This window comes from Monopterus albus, unplaced genomic scaffold (assembly GCF_001952655.1).
Source record: "Monopterus albus unplaced genomic scaffold, M_albus_1.0 scaffold87.1, whole genome shotgun sequence".
In the NCBI taxonomy this organism is placed as follows: Eukaryota; Metazoa; Chordata; class Actinopteri; order Synbranchiformes; family Synbranchidae; genus Monopterus; species Monopterus albus.
In genome coordinates, this window is record NW_018127967.1 from 1341059 (window position 1) to 1361551 (window position 20493).

The window sequence follows — 20493 nt, forward strand, 5'->3', positions numbered from 1 at the left end:
TATGTAGAGTACTGCTTGCAAACCAATGATGGTAAGATGATGTCATGGGGTAGGACTGGATAAGTCTGACTTCTTCCTACTCCATTCAAGCATGTACTAGGTATAAGCACATTGATATTGGATTAGCATTTGTTGGATTATGTGTAAAATTATGTGTGTTGACATATCAACTGTCTTTACATGCTTGAAAGAATAAATAAATCAAATCAAATCAAATCAAATCAAGAGTATACTTTGCTATTTCTGCCTATCTACTCAGTTAACACAGCCAGACTTGCGTCAGTTATGATCACAGCGGTGTTGACGCTTACTTTGTTACTATGAACCTATAGTAACTATGCACCAACACAGCACCATAATAAGGATTTTGCAAACTGAATTGCTCCTTTGCTTATGAACTGCTTCCTTGTGATTTAGGTGTGGAGCATCATGTACCACAGCTGGCTAACCTTTGTGCTGCTGCTTTGGGCTTGTCTCATCTGGATCCTGCGTGCCAGGTACTGTTGACACCTGTAGCTGTGACAGAACAAATCAATGAATCAGTCTGATTACCTTTAACTGTGACTGTTTTAATTGGTGCTTGTTGAATGTATTTGTTTATTCCTACAAACAGTGCCTTTGTTGTCTGTTTTTACACAGTTGTGTAGATTTGTGACCGAACCCAGGGTTTAGACCTGTATTCAGTTAGTGATGTCTTTTTGCAGACAGCAGGCAGCCACGCTGTGCTCTCCATTCATCCTACTCTACGGCCTGGCGTTGTGCTGTCTGCAGTATGTCTGGGGCATGGAGCTTCAGCCTGAACTGCCCACCACTGTGGGACACATGAGTCTGAGACAGCTGGGACTGGACAGAGCCCAGTACCCCTGTCTAAGACTGGGAGCTATGGTAAGATGAGAGCACAGATAGTAGGTGATTTCATGACGAAATCAAAGTTGGCCCATAACGTGACATTGTGCATATTTTAAATATTAAACGCAGCTTCATTATAGCATGAAATACACTAATCTGTCATCACTTACTCTTGGCTGTAGAAAGTGGCTATTAGAAGATGGAACGTGTCCAGAGAGTTGAGTGTTACAAACCAGATCTCGCTACACAGCACTGTCAGGCACGAGCTGCTAGAACATGTGCCTTGTTTGCAAAATATGAGTTCTGTTTCTGGCTGTGCCACATAACATGCAGTATCATAGCCAGATTCCTTCAATCAACACTAGTTTTGGAGCCAGACTCCTGGATGGGAAAACATCACAACTGCTAAATATAATGTTTGTCTCACTCATTTGGAGTGAGACAAAAGGGAAGTGAATGTTTCATATGAATTCAGTTACTGATCTGTATGTATTGCTGGCATTGCCCTACTTCACTAATATTTTCTTACATACATGAACTGAAGACTATCACCTTCATGGTAGAGGACTGGTCGATAAGACTGACCTCTAAGTGGGTAAAGTGGGAAACACCTCAGGGCACCAGGCAACCAGCAGCTTCAAAGTCCAACAGTGCCTGAATTGCCACTGTCATGAAGGGAGGATTTACTACACAATGTTTAAACTACATTGTATTAGTTTTAGCTAGGTGTAGCTAATAAAATGCCAACTGAGTGTATATCCTTCATACCTGCAGAGAGGGAGTGCAGCTCCACAAGTGTGCTCAACAGAGTTCCAAGTTCAGCAGTAGGTTTAATAAATGTAAAGTTCTGTTGATTTGAACAGCAGATTAAAGCCAGGGGTTAGTTTGCTGGTTAGAGACATTTTTCTCAGTTTCTCGGGAACCCAGTCAGCCAAATTCTTAAGTCTCATGTTTTTTTGTATGTTTTTCCATCTCTCTCCCCCTTTTGTCCCTGTCTTTCTCCAGCTCCTGTTCACTTTAACTTTTTGGCTGTTGGTACGTCAGTCAGTGAAGGAAATCTTCAGCAGAAAGAGGAACATGGCCACACCACTACAGGAAGTTACTACAGGAGGTCAGACATCTTTTACATACACACACATTTTGACACTGAAGCAGAAGAGGAGCACTACGTCTGCTGGAGCCCTGCTCTGTTTTGTTAAAATACACCTGCAGGTTATAGAGTATAATTGTCATATTACGCAGTTTTTTTAAAAACTTTGTTTCGATGGCTAAGTGATTTAATAAAACAAAACATATTTTGAAAGGGAGCTTGTGGTTTATAAAAGGGGTGGGGCCTGTTATTTGAGGTGTGGGCACCTGCTGGACCACATGCTACTCCTTGTCCAAAATATGGACAAACCCTTCATGACATTACCCAGTGGTTTTCTGAAGAGTGGTTTTGAAGCTCAGGTCTGGCTGTCACCATCTTGGTAGTGCTTGACTTGAACTCTGACTAATCCAAAAATGGCAAACAAGGCAGAGCATGAGTGGGGCTCACTAGACAGCTAGTGGCTAGCCACCTGTGGTGGGAGACTTCCACCTGTCACTCAAAGCAGCCATGCCCTTAATTAATATCATTTAAAGGATACGGCTTGTCATTTTTATTAACTATTTTCCACACTCCTCATACAGAGACTAAAGCCAACAATGAATTACCCCTACTCACGGTCAATGTCTGTCCATTGTGGATTAGCTTCTTGTCTGTTGTTCTTGTCTTCTATTGTTGTTCAAGAATGATTAAAGCTACGTCAGTGAAACACAGAGCTGCACTGGGTGATATAGTTCCTCATTATGAAACAAGTTGACCAGAATGATGAAGTATACTTTTCAACAGTGTGTTAAATGAATAAAAATGAAAATCTTTACTTTTCAGATAACACACATGACAGCCATGTGCTTTCATGGAGATATTTGAAGGAGCCAGACACAGAAATTTAACCCAGTAAACATATGTAGTCTTTTGTCAGAGGTGACGTACAAAAAATACTGACAGTGTGTTCTCTGGGTTATCCAGAGTTATGGTGACAACTGTGAAGCGGTAGTATTAGTTTGTAGCTAAATTACATGAACCGTCATTGAATTGGAGACAGACATCTCAAAACGTGACAGGTAAAACTATCCACCAGGAGAGAAATCACTGAGGTTACATGAAGAAAAACATTTTATTATAACATGGTTGAAATGATTCTTTAAAATTTCCTCCAGAGGTATAATTTATTTCAGGGGTCATTGTTCACACTGGGTTGAACATTAATCACCATAAATTAAATCACCAAAACTAAATAGTATAGACTTTTCTGTTGCCACCAGCAGTGTGCACAGGTGATTGATGAAATCTATTGCGTAGTCGCAGACAGTTGAATACAAAAGCTGATGATGTTTGTCTATCCCTGTCCATCTTACCAAGGACAGTATCCTTTTGATAAATTGTCCCTTTCCATTTGACGATCAACATCTAACCCCTCTTCCTCTCCTCTTTAACCTCTTCTTCTCGTCAGAAGAGGGGGCTGGTAATGAATCAGTGCTTAAGGTTCTGGGAGGCATGGTGATGAGCTGTTACGCCAAATATTGGATCTATGTTTGTGGAGGGATGTTCATCATGGTCTCCTTTGCTGGAAAACTTGTTGGATACAAGATTGTCTACATGCTGCTGTTCCTGCTCTGCCTGTGTGTCTATCAGGTAGGAATCGGCCCACAGACCAGTGTTCAAGTTCTTTCTCTTCGTTTTTAATGACTGTTCAGTGTTTATTTAGATTGTTCATCTGATACTTTTATGAACACAATTTTGACTTCAGAACAATATTTGAATCCTCATTTTCTGCTTGCCACTTGGTTTGTGACCAAAAGCTACAACTGTAACACGTTTGTTTTAAACAATCACGTCAACACTTATATTTCAAAGTTAACTCCAACAATATGTTGTAATTTTGTAAATGATTCATATTTCTCAGGTGTACTATTCTCTGTGGAGGCGTCTGTTGAAGCTCTTCTGGTGGCTCGTTGTAGCTTACACCATGCTGGTGCTGATCTCCATCTACACTTACCAGTTTGAAGACTTCCCTGGATACTGGAGAAACTTCACTGGTTTAACAGAAGAACAGTACGTTCTGTTGCAAACGCTTGAGTGTATTCTTTCTCTTAGATCTGTTATGTTTCTCTCTTTTCAGCTATAGTTCTGTTCTGCTGTTACTGATTGTTAATCTATAATTTATTTTTATATTAAATTAAAAATTCTGTAATATTTAAACTGCTGGATCCTTATTAACCCCGTGTTCCTTCCACTCTGTGAGCAATGTGTACATTTTTTTCACTGTCTGGGTCCAGATTTACTGTGCGGTAATTAAACACATTCATTAAGGAATAAGAACTATAAAAACCACAATGAAGCAACATGCACAATAATGAAGGTGTAATTGTGCTGTCTTGTCCCCCTCAGGCTTGCAGCTATCGGTTTGGAGACATTTGCTCTGTCTGAGCTCTTCACAAGTATTTTGATCCCTGGCTTCTTCCTGCTTGCCTGCATTCTGCAGCTGCACTACTTCCATAAACCATTCATGAGGATCACTGACCTGGAGCATGTTACACCCATACAAAAGTAAACCAACTACCACTGTCCCACTACTCAACCAGAAAGGTTGTTTTTTTGTGTGTATGTGTATGTGGGGGTTTAAAAAAATCACATTTACACAACAACTATCCTGACACACACCTCCTTATCTAATATCACTGTCCTGCCAAACAGGAGCCAACTTTCAAGTTTGGTTTTACATCTTATGCTCTTGATGCAGCAGATCAGTCGCAGCCTCTCCAGGTCATTCAGAAGAATCAAAAATATGAAGCTTATGATGAACCCACCAATAACTGATTCCCCAGAAACCTGGTTTTAAGCGTTTTCATTGTCATGCATTTTTGTACAAGTTGACATAATATAAACACCATGGAGTGCAGAGCATACAGAAATGACCACCACATTGCAGTAGTGTTGAAATCCCCCCAAAAATAATTCTAGGTTCTCAGGAAAGGCGGCACAGCGGCGCAGTGGTTAGTGCTGTCATAAGAAGGTTCCCGGTGCCTTTCTGTACGGAGTTTGCATGTCCTCCCTCTGCCTGTGTGGGTTCTCTCTAGCTTCCTCCCACGGTCCAAAGACATGCAGCTTAGGCTGATTGATGACTCTAAATTGCCCCTAGGAGTGAGTGTGGGTGTGTGTGGTTGTTTTTCTAAATGTCAGCCCTGTGATAAACTAGCAGCCTGTCCAGGGTGGACCCCACAGTCTTGCCCAGTGTCAGCTGGGATTGGCTCCGTACCCCCATGACCCTCTTCAGGAATAAGCGGTATAGATAATGGATGGATTCTCAGGAAACGTTTGCCCTGTACAAGCACTGTGTTTTTCTTTTTATGTAAGGCGGTTTCTATCCAATCATTGTGAAATTAATTTTAAGAGGCAAATATCATATGAAAAGTGTAATCAATGTAACAGGCCATTTTGAGATATACATATTTGAATTGTATTGAATTAAGATCAGGTTATTTATTTATTTAATTTCAAGGACAATGTACCCCATGGTGAGAAAGTCCAGCAACACAATGGTCAGTCAAAAAGCTGACTCTTAGTAATGAAGCACAGATCACCTCTTTGCTTTTATGAACAGTATGTAATACTGGAATGCAGTCATCATATCTCTGCTTATTATCACAAATGGAAATTTATATTCAACTCTCTGGGTTTTGTTGTGGTGTTTCCCATTAGTATATATTACTTAAGAGTTGTGTATTTTTCCATTTTGCCTCCAGGAAGAAGAACAGTGAGAGGGCTGAGCGGACTGGTGCTGCTAATATGGGGGCGACCTTAGAAGAGGAGGACCTGGTGACTAATATCGATGAGGAATATGAAGACGAAGGTAGAACAACAGTTGCAGTTTATATTAAATACACCTTTTCACAATTAAACTGCTGCTTATTGACCCACAACTTACTAAGTATAATTTTCCACGATGAAACAAAGACTTCTAGACATAAAGCTAAGTAGAAGAATAATTAGTTTTCTATAACAGCTGTGGATACAGGCGGTCATCAAATTTGTCAACTGTATTCAAAGAAATGTGTTGTTACTTTATAATGTACATTTGTTGTGTCTGAACTGGTAATTACCTGAGCAGTAGCATGGCCGTTATGAAACTGATCAGTGCCCTCATTGTATAGATGAATCCCTGCTTCGTCATTCTTCAGGGCTAAGTGTTGTACACTTTTAGCAATACTGCCTCAGTATTTGCATAATGAGAGAAAGAAATAGCAGCTCCAAGTTTTAGTGTGATTGTAGAGAATACAGTGTTAAAACAAACTAACAAAAAAGAAAAAACATAGCAGCAGGTTTTATGAAAAGTTTTATAGATGAGCTGTTGTGAATTGGACACTTTGGATAAAGTGTTTTGTCCAGTGTGAATTTTGAAGAGGATTCAAAGTTTACAGGAGGGTTTTTATTTACTTAATCTTTTAATTTTTTTTATCTTGAACTTTGGGTGTTTCTAAATGAGCAAACCTTTTCTTGAAAACCTATAATGATTTCCCCTGGGCTTAAACATTGATGCAGTGTAGCGGTCGTTTCTGTATGTACTATACCCAATGGTGGTTACGTCACATAAGTTGCTGATCTCTGTTTCTCCTGTCTGCCCCTCATCCCTCTGTTCTCTCATTCAGCGGAGCTGATGCCCAGTAAGTGGGGCCTGGTGATGGACAGGTTACTGGTTCTGTCCGGACGGTTCTCTGACATTCTCACCAAAGTGCAAGTGTTTCTCTGGAGGCTACTGGAGCTCCATATCCTCAAGATGGTGGCCTTCTTCTCTGTGTGGGTGGCACTTGAAGAGGTAAAGGCAAAGCATTGTGTCTGTAAAAGGACTGAAACAAAATATCAATGAAACACTGCACAGTAAATCAGATACCTTTCAGTCAGTTATGCTACTGTGCTATTCTTGTCATATGGAGTGAGACTGTTCTTAATATAACACAAAGATGCTTTTCCTGAACACACAGTTCTTTTTAAAGTTTGTGTAGTTTTTGCTTGCTGTGAATGCGAGATGTCATAGGCTGCACACAATATGCATTCAGTGTAGACATGATAGGTTTTATGCTTCTGTCCTGTGGTGCTACAACAGCCAGGGATGTGTAAACTGGACTGGATACACACACTGTGTGTTCACATACAGATACAAAGTAGTAGTTAGTAGCTGCCCTGGAATGAATCTGGAGCTCTGAGAGTGTGTTGTCTGAAAAATACAGTGTGCCAGTATGTCAACTATTTAATGAACATAGCTAAGTAAATATATTGAATCTGATTTGTACTGGAAGATACCTAATATTAAAGGAATCTAACTGTATCGGGGTAAAAAAAAACTGAAGGCTTTTAGTTAACCTGTGCACATCTAATTTTGACAATGACACAACCTCAGAGCAGATGATCCCTTGTGTGTCCCCAGTGATCTTTAGCACCCCCCCCAAGGGGTGGGCATGAACCCCAGGTTGGGAACTGTGGCTCTACAGTATATAATGCATATGACATTTGACATAAACTCTTCATTTTTGTATTAATCTCATTGTTTTCCTCTTTCTGTGTTTGTCTGTAGCCATCTATAATGAACTTGGTTCTGGTGGTGTTGTGGTCGCTGGCAGTGCCCTATGGTCGCTTCAGGCCTATGGCTTCCTGTCTCTCTACAGTCTGGGTGTGTGTCATCATTGTGTGTAAGATGCTGTACCAGCTGAATGTTGTCAACCCTATTGAGTACTCCAGTAACTGTAGCCTGGTAAGACACACATGGATACATACAGTACACTGCATCAACAATATCTGTTACAACAGGCATGATGCTATATTTACTGAGTCATCAAAACCAACATACATTGCTGGAGGGTGACATGGTGTGGGTTAGGGTTACAGTGGTATTCATGGTTTCATGGTATACCATGGTATGAAACGTGTTGGTTATCATACCATGCACATTTGCTTATTATTGGTGTTGAAGAAAAAAAACTTGATGCTTATGCACACTTTTCTTCTCCGACTACCTGTCAGACCGTGCAATGGGCGCCGCACGCACACATGCAGTGAACAAATGCAGAGAGGAGGAGGCTGATATCACCAAACTCCATCCAGTGAAAAAGAAATTAAAATCAGCAGTACAGGATTAGTTTAGCTATCTCAGAAATGAGCACATTTGATAGCATCCCTCCATGCAAATCCAAGTGCAGAATGTGTTGTGTTTATAACTTTAATCTCAAACAATAAAATGTGTGAGCGTATAAACATCGGTCGTAAAATGCTCTATCGAAATAATTTTCTACACTGTCTGTTTGTTCGCTACTCTCTGATTTATAAAAGGGCTCACACTGATCGCAATCTGACCCCAAAAACACACACGGTCGTTCCCGACACAATAAAAACAGTGTGTGTGCGCGTGCCTTTGCATTACTTACAACATCCAAATCGTTGCAAAATCTTTGTTAATGCAGCTTTAAGTAAAGGATGTGAATACTTCCTTTAGTACTGGTGCTAACATGCTTTAGTTATATAACGTGCTGTAGTTATATAAAATCATGCTCATAACTTTGTTTATTCTTTAGGGTCAATCTAGCGCTGCCATCCAACTCAATCAACTTTCACAGTCACTTGCCTTTAATGACCCTTTTGTTTTCATTCCTTTGAGGGTCATTGTGGCTGATAATAATAGGAGCTGTGTAATACCATGAAACCGTTATCCTACAGTGAAAATCCCATAGCGTTGCAACCCTGGTGTGGATATCTGTTTCTTTCCTCTTTTCCTCACAGCCGCTAACAAATGAAACCAACCTGTCACCAGACGAGATGCTGAACTCCACTCTGTACAAGGAGTCAGTGGATCCGGCAAAATGGTTTGGCATCAGGAAGGATGCCACTGTACTGGGATACAGCAAGGTACATTCAGTAGAAGCCCCTTTCAGACATGCACAAAACAAAAAATTCACTTGTTCTGTTTTGTGGCTGTAGCGAATTAATGAGCATGTTTGTTCTGGAGAGAAATTGGAGGTAACTGAGGCAAATAAGTTGACTGAGTTTACCACTTGACTGTGTTTTTTCACCTTGTGTGTGTGAATGACTACAAACCACACAAATTTAACCCACCCTTATAACTTGCCATTGAACTGGTTTCAAGTTGTGCATCCTCTGTGCTTGATCAAGAACTTGAACTGGTTTAAAGTTGTGCATCCTCTGTGCTTGATCAACACCCTGTGGCAATGGCTGCTTACCTGAACTGCTTGGTCTCACCTTCAAACTCGTCCTTTGACCAGGATTCAGGTTGTTACTATTGATACTCCCAAATGTGATCCAACTTTATGTAGTGAGATGCCTCACTCATGATTGCTCCCATCCCTTATATGGGGAATTGAGTTGTCTTCATATGGGTTGTCAGTTTGTAGACGGAGAACAAAATACTACTGAAACACTTTTATACCAGCACCCATTCGCTTTTTGAACAACCATGGCACTTACACTATTGGAGTGGGTGAACGTGTGCATGTGTGTGTGTGTGCGCACACAACAAACTTACTTTCTGGTATTAATAAAGAAACCTTGACCTTGAATAAGATATAATCAGTCAATACTCATAAATTATTGGTGTTAGGTTACATATTCAGCCTTTTCTTTTCTTTTGTATGTTGAATTTGCTGTTCCAGTAAAGTGCTTTGGTTCCATAAAGGGCCAGTTAATTCTTCCAATAACTGAATGTGTATTATGTAGTGTAATTATTGTTACTATAATTGTTTTATTTTTTTCAGAGCCATTTAATGGTGCTGATGCTGTTGGCATTTGAGGTGACAGTGTATCGTCACCAGGCTCACCACTACCGTCAACTTCAGCGATCACCTCCCACCATCCCTGCTCTGTTCCCCGCTGCCACCAGGGACACTCTAGACCAGGGCCTCATACCCTGCTTCAAGTACCTGCTCAACTACACCTTCTACAAGTTTGGATTAGAGGTAACTGGGAGACATCACTTCATTGATGAAACGGGTTTTTGGACAAGGAACTAATAAAAGAGACATTAGCAGATGGCATTATTTACATTCAGTTTTTCTCTATTTTTATTAAATTTTAATCTCCCAAAACCTACCCTCTTTTTTAAAAAGATTTGTTTCATGATGACGGTGAATGTGATTGGCCAGCGGATGAACTTCTTGGTGATAATCCATGGCTGTTGGTTGGTAGCCATCTTGGTGAGGCGGCGGCGGGCAGCTATCGCCAGGATCTGGCCCAGATATTGTATCTTCCTGTCCATCTTCATGATCTACCAGTACCTACTGTGTGTAGGCATGCCACCTGCTCTCTGTATAGGTGAGTCCTGATATGAAGTAAAGGTCAAATAGATGACAATATACTGGACAACTACAGAAGGTTGTACTGTGCCAGCTGGGATTGGCTCCAGCCCCCCCCCCTGCCACCCTGTTCAGGATAAGTGGTATAGATAATGGATGGATGGATGAGTATTTTTTTTTCCACTTTTTTCAAAAACATCTCCATGCCTTGTTGGTGTATAGAGATAAAGCATTTTTTTCAGCCTGCACTATGTCATTTTGTTAATCCAAGCTTTCCAGTAAATGGGTATTTATTACTGTACTGGACAGTTGATATTTCATTATTTTATTTTTTTAACAACTTCAGCATCCACAGGTTCTGTTAAAACCTGAGAAAATGCATTGGCAAGCCACGTAGGACAGAGGCAGGACTGAAAAGATGGCTGGATTTGGGCTCTATGGTGGTGGGTTGTTGTCTGAAGCTGTGTCTGAGAGGAGTCATTTTAGAGTCCATAGGTAGTGGTGGTTTAGTATTAGACTGTTTTGTCCATCCCGTGTATATACACGATGGCCATAGAAGAGTATAATCAGTTAATCACTCAGTCATCTGATGTCCAGTGCATGTTATACAGATCAGACTTCAGATTATGCCCCACATGGCACCACCCTGCACTCTGCTGTAGAAATTAGTCATCAAACTGATCAATCAATCAATGTACCTGCTTCTGCCTACCTACCTGCAGACTACCCATGGCGGTGGAACACTCCAGTGTTGATGAACTCGGCTCTAATTAAGTGGATTTATCTCCCTGACTTCTACACTGCACCTAACTCCAAAAACCTCATAGGTCAGTTTATGTGCATGCTATTTCTCTGTGCACGTGTCAGCATCTAGATGTCTCTGTCAGTGTTCATTCATTTACCCGTATCAACAAACAGCAAATCAGCACTTGCTGTTGTCTTAATAAATGCAGCATGGTGTACATTTTCACAGCACTAATTCCATCAGTACAGTGGGCATTTAATTTGTACTCTCCTTTGAACGGTTTCAACTGGTGTGAAGCTACTGTTAAAAGCACCTCATCCTTAGAGTTCAAAGGGCATACCTCTCTCCCTTCCTACTTTACTTTTAATATGATACGTTTAGGGGAAGTGCTATGTTTCATTAGTAGCAATTTAGCAGGGAATGAAAGAACTAAAGTAAAAGTGATGGAAATTAATGAATAATATTTGTTTAAAAAAAGAAAGTGAGAGCAGCAGAGTGTTGATGTCGATGCTGCTGCTGATGGTGTATTGCGCTGATGTGTGTGTCCACAGCGGACTTTGTGCTGCTGATGTGTGCATCCCAGCAGTGGAAGGTGTTTGAGTGTGAGCACATGGAGGAATGGATGGTTCTGGCGGGAGAGAACACAGATGAGCCTGAACCAATGGATGGTCGGCTGTTTAACCCGGCACCCAACTTCATCAACTGCAGGTAAGTACAGCATGTGCTCTTACTACCAGTCAGTCTGTCTGAATTAGCAGCCATTCACCGTTGAACCTGCCATTTGTCTGCATTGGGACCAAGATAATGGAAAGATTGGTCCATTTTAAAGGTTAAAAGTAGCTCTCTGGTAGAAAAGCTGTAATGGAGACATGAAAGTTTGGCATTTCTATAATGCAGTTTCTTATTTCTTTTCAACAGGCATATACACCCACACAAATACAGTATATTTGGAATGAGCTAAAGACAATAATATCGGCCAATACACGTTGGACTATAATACTTTCATGATCTAGCTGTTGGTTAAATTGTTACTAAGGGATACTTGTTATTTGAAGATCAGCGAAATGGGAAATTGAAGTTGCACAATTGCTCTTTGGCTCGCTGCCCCTCTCCTGCTTAATTCTGGCAGTAAACACCTCTTTTTCAGTCAAAGCTGGAGAGTTTGGACATGAATGATGTATTTCCCTGTTCTCCTCCAGGAGTTACCTGGACATGGCTAAAGTTTTGGTGTTTCGTCACCTCTTCTGGTTTGTGCTGTCAGTGGTCTTCATCACTGGGGCCACCAGGATTTCTGTGTTTGGACTGGGCTACCTGCTCGCCTGCTTCTTTTTTCTGCTGTTTCGAACCAAGCTGTTGGTCAAAACATCTAGGACCCGCCTCAACCTGTGGGATTGTCTCATCATCTATAATGTGGCAGTCATTATATCTAAAAATGTGTTATCAGTAAGTATAAAGTTCATCATTTGATGCTAGTTTTCAGCTTTTAAAGTCCTCTAGGCCCCTGTGACGTTTGTTGTTACAAAAAAGAGATGAACACATAGTGGCAGCTACAACAAACTTTAATATCAGCATGTGTTCTAACACATTAGCTGGTGGAAGATGATCAAAATTTAGATCACACCGAGTTAAATGACAACCGGTAAATGATAGCCTTTGGTGCAGACACTGTGGGCATCTCCAAGCGTTTCTGCTACATTTGTTATGTAGAGACCATTAATATATTTATAGTACACATACAGCCATCTTAAATGTATTAACTGGTCTGTGAAGTAGCCTTGACCAGTCCATGGGAGGTTCCTGCCAGGTTCCTACACGGCTGGAATGTGACCACCCTAGTGAATACACTGACTGCTTGTTAATGCCTCTTAGCAATATGTAAGGAAGCTGGTTGCAATGCTGTATATCTGCCAGAAGGAACAGTGATTGTTATTCTGTTTTCATAAGAGAAATGAGCACCACAGTTAGACTTCCTGACTTTAAAACCACAGTACTTCCCAGTGTTTTTCCCTGTGTGTGTGTGTGTGTGTGTTTCAGATCCTGGCATGCGTATTTGTGTTTGAGATGCAGAAAGGCTTCTGTTGGGTGATTCAACTCTTCAGCCTGGTTTGCACAGTCAAAGGGTACTATGACCGTAAGTGTGTGAGTGTGTGTATATACACAATCAGTGCAGTGTGGGATGTGCAGTATCAGCACCAAATGTGCAATTATCAGTTCCAGTGATAAGTATAAACTTTGTACAGTAATATATAATAGTGCAATAGGCAGTAGTGTAGATTTATGGTCTTACTAAGTGTCTATACAAACCACATATTGTGTTGGTTTGGTTGAGAAATGGAAAGTGGGTGTGTGTGTGATTGGGTGGGGGGTGATAGTGAAGCGGCGGGTTGTGATAGTTCAGGATGGTGTCAAGGCCAGTATTTGACCTATTTAACAGCCTAATGGCTGCTGGGTAAAGGCTGTTCCTCAGTTGGTATGTCCTACATTTCACACTCCTGTACTTCCTACCAGACGGCAGAAGTGTGAACAGTCTGTGTTGGGGGGGTGGGTGGAGTCCTTAACAATGGTGCAAGTTCTTCTGTGGACTCTGTGGTGGTAGATGTCCTGCCCTGAGGGTAGTGGCATCCTGATGAGCCTCTCAGCAGTGTCGACGACTCTCTGCAGGCGCTTGCGGTCCAATGCAATGGCGTTCCCATACCACACAGTGATGCATCTGTAGAAGTTGCTGAGGATCTTTGGTGTCATGACAAATTTCCTCAGCCTCCTCAAGAAGTACAGTCACTGTTGTGCTTTCTTGAGGAGGTGTGTGGTGTTAAGTGTCCCCATGATGCCAGCGCAGATGTAGACGCCCAGGAATTTGAAACTGCTCACCCTTTCCACCACAAGCCCATGGATGATCAACGGCCAATGAGTTCTCCTCTCCTTTCTCATTTCCTTGGTCTTGTCTGTGTTGAGGGTGAGATTGTTTTTGTCACCATTTCACCAGACTTGCCACCTCACTATAAACTGTTTAGTCATCCCAGTATTTGGTATTAAACAGGCCAAGAAATTGAAAATAATTGAGTCTGGAGCAGTGGTTTTCCTTATTAGATTGCTTTTTTTTATCCATAGCTCTGACTGCATACCCAAGTGCTGGTAGCCATTTCTCTGAAATAACAGTATTCCACTGGCATGCAGCTTATCACCTGTCGTCTGTCACTGACAGAAGCAGTGACAGACGGATATGTTCTGCTTGTATCTTAGTGACATTGTTTGTTTTATTTCCTGACAGCAAAACTAGTGAGTGACAAAACCTGCAGCCTCCCGGTAGAAGAAGCCGGGATAATCTGGGACAGTATCTGCTTTCTCTTCCTGTTGCTGCAGAGAAGAGTCTTCCTCAGTTTCTACTTCCTGCATGTGACAGCAGAGCTGCAGGCTTCTGCCAAACAGGCCTCCAGGTAAGAAACAATGGGCTCTATTGTCCTATGCACAGCACTAAGCCCATGTTTAAACTCCAGGCACAAGGTGCATATGGGCATGTTCAACAGTGTTATGCGATTTTGGTGACCACGGGTGATGCGTACTTGTGGGCACAGCCAGGTGTTACTGGGTGCGTTGTGGAGGAGAGACAGAATACATTTTTAGAGGGAGGAATACATGGTGAGCAGGTGGAGTCAGGCCTGGCTTTAGTTCTGTCCAATCAAACCAGCTCCTCTCATCCCCTTTTCTTCCTAAAGTGTAATGAAAAAACTATGTATTGTTGAAATACTACACATAAATATTCACTCAGTAGTCTGCTAATATCACTGACCAGCTTCTGTGTATGGAAGAAAGTCCTGTAACCAGCAGCAGTTATATAGTGTAACGTAGTCACAGCTGCAGCCAGTGTGTGAAATGCACAGAGGTCTCTGAGTTATTTGCAGCTTATAAGGATTCTAATCATTGCAAAGGCAAAGGTTTGGTCTCAAGATTGGTACGGACAAAATCAGAATCAGAATCAGCTTTATTGGCCAGGTGTGTTGGACACACAAGGAATTTGACTCTGGTACAGCGGCTCTCAATATGTACAGTATGTACATATCCTCATGCAAGGGGCAAGTAAACAGTAGACCAGCATAAGGCTGTGTAATATAACAAAATAAGCAGTATTAGAAAGCAACAAACTGTGCAAACAATACAAAATAAGCTGTATAAACAGGCAGTAAACAATGCAGACAGACAAGCTTTCATGGTAAAGTCTCATTCAGTGACAGAAAGTGTGTATCCCTGACTGAGCGACCACACTATTAAAACCAGACATCAGGTATCAGTGGAATAATCCTGAAGATTAATGCTACTCTACTCAGTGTGGAGAAAGACCAAGTAACAGAGAGGATATAACAGAGAAGGGTTACAGGAGAGAGTGAGATTGGCATGATGGCTGCTTACTTGGCAGTCAGGCCCACAGCAAACATTCTGCCAGCTACAAAGCAGAGCAGCAGCAAAATATCCCACCTCTGATACTAGCCCTTTACTTCCACCCACAAATTAGAGCTTCACCTGAAACATTGAAGATGCACCTGTTTCTAGCCTATCCATAGCGATGGGTGATTTGGTGAGACTACTGTCTAACAGTGAAGTTAGTGAATATTTTTCGCAATAAAAATTCATCAAAATCAAATTTTAACAAAGGGTTGTAGTATAACCAGCAGATGGCCATTGATGTGTGAAGTAATTTTGGTAACACTACACTAGGTAACAGTAAAGTTATTGAATATTTTAAGCCTGTCTCTTTTCATCTCACAGCCGGCTGCACATTGAGACCTGTGTTATTTGTCTTGAGCATTTTGATAAAAATGAGCTTGTAGCTTGTTGTCTACACCACTATGAAACAAAAGAGGTACCATTTGTATTTTAGCAATGCTTCGCTTGTGACTTACTGATCTGGAAACTTCCAACCTGTGAATATCTTTCCAACTTTATCGAAGTCAGCCACCATAACATATCATTGTCAGCACTCTGACCGACAGCTTAGTATGCAAGTACTTAATATGCAACACTCGCTACTGAATTGAAATGAAGCTGCTGTTGGTATTAGCGCCCCATGGCTGATCCAGTAAATGCAGTGCCAAGTGTTTTTTCCTTCCAGGGGGTTTGAGCTCTTCAAAGCCAGTATCCTGAAGAACATTAAGTTCCACCAACAAGTTGAGAAGAAGTCTCTGTCACAGCTCAAGAGATCGTAAGTGTTTTACAGTACAATAAATACACCTCATGAACTGAGATTTTCTGAGATGTTTTTTAGTATGATAATGTTGATTCAAAGGAAAAGTAGAAATGGAAAGCTGGATGATGAAATTTCTGAAAGTGGTGTGTAGTTGCCTTGAGCACTGGCTGATAGTAGCTCGAGGCCTTTAGCCATGCTAGTGGAAATGTCGGTCTAACTGCTGCATAATTTAATACATATATTGTACAAATATCTTTACATCTACTTTATTGGCACACCATTTTGTGCAATTTTGTTAGCATTGTCACTGTGATCTGTAGCCTGACTGATATCCTGTATTGTCAGGCCACTATTATTCTTTGATACTTGCAAAATGTCTGTCCTCCATGAGTATTGTCTTGCAAAAAGTGTCTGAATGTATAAAGTCATCACCGGATGTTTGTATCTATTCATTAATAATGTCTCAGTCTGGCAGCATTTGGTACACACTTCTCTTTGTTTTTCATCCAAGTCCACTCTCCAGCCACTTCAATAACAAACTCAAGTAATTACATAAGATCTTGTTTCAAGTACATCTTCAGACATGATGTAAATGTGGTTCATAATTCTGTCTTCACTTGCCTGAAAATTAAATTACCACTGAATCAAAAGATGCCCACCAAATTCAATTTGTGGACTGTGTCTGGTGTTTGATCGAAATATAACATAAGCAAAAATCTCACAGGAAGATATTCAATACATAGAGTTACATTATCCTACAGCAAATGTTATGAAGTGGCTCAAAAGAGAGTTCAAGTACCATTCTTCAGTCTCCCTGCTTCCTTTCCCTGTCCTCTTCTCTCAGGATGCAGAGAATTCGCTCCAAGCAGCAGAAGTACAGAGATGGACACAAAACCAGTGAAGATTCCAACGAGGGTCAGTTTGCTACTTCACTGGTTGGCTGAAAAAAAAACTGGCAAATTGTTGCAAAACAAAACACTCAGTAATCGTGTGTTCCACCCCTGCCAGGCCCCTGTTGGCCTGCAAGTACAATAGAAGTCAATTTGTTCTTAGCACCCCCAGAGTTTAATCAGTGTAATCTGAAAACACTGAACCTAACAATGAAGTGCATCATTTGCCAAATTTCATTTTTCTCTCTTCTCTGTTGATCTACTGACTGTTGTGGACAAATGGTGACATCACATTAGCCATTTTGACATAACCTGTGCTCATAAAATAGATATTTTTCTACTTGTCAATCCTTGTTTCCTTTCCTTCCTTATGTTCCATCCTTGTCTGCTGTGTGTCTGTACGTAATTTCACATTTCTTTCCATCTTCATTTGGCCTAAAAATTTAAAAATACCCCAAACTGGAGATACAAGGATTTCATGTGACAGTGAAAAAAGTTACTGCTTTAAACTGTCATCGATCGATGTTGGACCACTAGGGGAAAGAAACGCCCCAAAACCAGCTGTGAGACTCACAGCACTGCCATGTTGTTAATTTTTGTTCCCACTTTGTTTTTGAAAGGTGCTATAATAATGAAGTGATGTATTACCACCTCATAAGGTTATTTATGCTAACTTTATAGTCATTATGCCGTGAAGCCTGCTGAGTACAATCTGTTTCCATAAACCTGAAATCATTACATTTTTGACCCTGTGACCTACTTTTCAAATTTACTTTAAAATTTTAAATTTTTTTGTTTAATTTGGTTTTGGATAGACCATTCAACTATAAGATGAGCAAAGCCATCAGTATGATTGTCCTGTGCAGTGCCTCTTTCAAACTAAACCTTCCCTTGTCTCCTTCCAGACACCCAGACAGACATGAAGAGTCCCACCAAGAAGTTGTGGTACCAGCCATGGTTGGACCATGCTAAAGGTATGACAGACACATTGTTTATTCTTTGTATCAGTGGCTTAAAGGATAAACACAGACTGCAAAGGTGAAGTGGTCCATCTGATCTAACTTCATGTGATCTCCATATACAGTAGTGAGGGTGAGGAGGTTGTAATACGTGTTTTTCTACTCACAGTGCTCCACTCAGGGGACTACTACCTGTTTGAATCAGACAGTGAGGATGAGGAGGAGCTCCATTCTGAAGAACAGAAGCCTCGGAAACAGACTGCCTGTCAGGTCAGACGCAACTGATTCACAGAATATAGTTATATTCATACACCAGTTTGAATTGGAGTCTTCTAGTCAGTTACAATTTACTCTTCAGAGACAGTCCAGTAGCAGATCTGCACATAAAACTGTGTCCAGTAGAGTCACGTGCCCATTATATTTGACTTTATGCCATCGGCCAGTTGTATATCCTATATAAAGTATTTTACTACAGTTAACATGCAGTGTTGACATTCTAATTTACAAATATCTATTGTGTTACTGATTGTTGTTGTTTTCCTCTAACAGCTGGCGTACCAGGCATGGGTGACCAGTGTGAAAGCAGCTCTGACAGAACGTCAGAGACGCCAGAGACAGCTGAAAAGGACTGAGAGAAAAGAGAAAGAGAGAGAAGGGAAAGTGGATCCAAAAGAGGAGGCCTTTTCCATCACTGGTATTCGGACATCCTTTTTTACTCTCAGGGTTAATGGAGCAAACTGGCGGCTGTAGTAATTTACAGTGGTCAGTGCTCTGGTCAGCATGAGGCTGATCTGTCCTCTGAAAATGACTGAATGTCCTCATTAAATTCTGCATTAACTGCATGTGGAAGCTGTGAGCCAGTGAATTATGAAAATGCTGATATGCTCATATGTTTTACTAAGAACAAAAACAACAAGAGAAGCCTGTACTAGTGGGTTAACAATTATAGTCTTGAATTTAACCATTTCTTCATTTATTAGAATAAATGGGACTCGTTGAGTTCTGTTTGGTTATGTGCTGTTTTCATGGATATATCTGATACTGGTTGAGTCTGGGCTCATGTCATCGTACTTCATTTGGAGGATTATTTCACACTGTAACATCTTATACACATAGTTTTTTACAAATATGTTTTTTATGAAGTGAGGCTTGGAAAGAGATTACAGGTGAATATTTGGACATTGGTTGTATTCATGGTTACTGCTAGTCTGGATACGGTGGGTCTGAGATGCTGTCTCATATCCCTGCCACAAGGTCTCAGTCCACACTAAGTTTAAATAACTTTATAACTTGGGAAATAAAGTCATATTATAGACTAACAAAAACAGTTTAAAGAAAAGTAAAATGTTTCAGATATACTGTTGTTTAAGGGTCATTTAGCCCCAAGAGGGGATGTGCATGATAGAGCAGATTACACACATACCAATTGAACTATCTTTGTGTGTGTGTGTGTAGGTTGTAAGGACAATGATGTGTTTGAGGGCCCTGTCCATGAGGAGGAGGTTGAGGAACCAGAAGAACAGGACTCTGGTAGGTTCACATGGTCTTTGTGTGCCCCACTGTCCACTGTGAAAGCACACTGCTGTGTGTGTCTAGTCAGTAGTGTGGGTGCATAGTGAATGAATGGCTTCCGCTTCTGGTTGTAGTTGGTTATCGTGACCATGGGAGTAACTAATGCTAGCAGTATATAGGTTGTGTGTTCAGAAAATGTTGCTCTTAAAAAATAGAGTATAATTCATGTTGGTTACTTAATGAAAAATAGGACCAGCACTTCAGTAAATAGATTATTTATTCGTACAGCACGGACATTTCAGGCTGATGCCCTTCCTCGCATGCAGACCAGCAACGATGCTGCACCTAAGCACAGGTGAACTACCGCTATATAACTCAATCAAGTGCAACAGTGTATCCAACAAGGAGCCTCGTAAATCACCTGATCGCCATAAATACCAGACAAACCCAATGTCACAAATTAATTATGAGGCAAGACAAATTGAATTCCTTGTTCAGACCAAAGGCATTAAAGTGCTGAACCCAGTACCCTTTTTCTACATAATACAAATGTTATAATAGTATTAGAATGTTTCATGTACATTTTTGCTTATTAGAGCTTTTCACTTTTATGATGAAACAAGCCCTCTTTCCATGCGTTACAGTACTGTTACTTTATTGCAACTTAATACTACTTGCACTTTACTGTCTGTACTAATTCTTGTTTTATGTGTTTTTCATTCTTTTTGTGTAACCTGTACACCGAAGAAACAACTTCATTTCTCTGTACACTGAATATTGTTTATGGAGACATTGACAATAACATCTACTTTGTACACTGTAATGTGTTTGGTTCAGATTGTCAACTTTGTTATTTTGGAATAGCCCTGCTCTTTAGACAGGACACACGATAAACAGCAGGCCTGCCTTACTTTTCATTATAAAACATAATTATAAGAACTGGTAAAAATGTGAGAATAATCAAGTATCGAATTGCTC

The 20493-nt window shown here is 40.8% G+C and overlaps 1 protein-coding gene across 2 annotated transcripts in view; it reads left to right on the plus strand.

Annotated features, from left to right (window-relative positions):
- piezo1 (piezo type mechanosensitive ion channel component 1 (Er blood group)) overlaps positions 1-20493 on the plus strand; it is an 88444-nt gene that overhangs the window by 48297 nt on the left and 19654 nt on the right. The window contains exons 11-33 of one of the 2 annotated variants that reach the window (XM_020607546.1): positions 418-497; positions 705-885; positions 1855-1960; positions 3387-3568; positions 3840-3988; positions 4325-4483; positions 5680-5786; positions 6583-6749; positions 7506-7682; positions 8705-8830; positions 9694-9894; positions 10045-10249; positions 10953-11057; positions 11527-11683; positions 12175-12418; positions 13010-13106; positions 14244-14409; positions 16080-16169; positions 16999-17069; positions 17950-18018; positions 18173-18273; positions 18553-18697; positions 19459-19533. In XM_020607546.1, coding sequence (XP_020463202.1) covers positions 418-497; positions 705-885; positions 1855-1960; positions 3387-3568; positions 3840-3988; positions 4325-4483; positions 5680-5786; positions 6583-6749; positions 7506-7682; positions 8705-8830; positions 9694-9894; positions 10045-10249; positions 10953-11057; positions 11527-11683; positions 12175-12418; positions 13010-13106; positions 14244-14409; positions 16080-16169; positions 16999-17069; positions 17950-18018; positions 18173-18273; positions 18553-18697; positions 19459-19533 — 3160 coding nt within the window. The remainder of the gene's footprint in view (positions 1-417; positions 498-704; positions 886-1854; positions 1961-3386; positions 3569-3839; positions 3989-4324; positions 4484-5679; positions 5787-6582; positions 6750-7505; positions 7683-8704; positions 8831-9693; positions 9895-10044; positions 10250-10952; positions 11058-11526; positions 11684-12174; positions 12419-13009; positions 13107-14243; positions 14410-16079; positions 16170-16998; positions 17070-17949; positions 18019-18172; positions 18274-18552; positions 18698-19458; positions 19534-20493) is intronic. The other variant, XM_020607547.1, reaches the window with a different exon arrangement.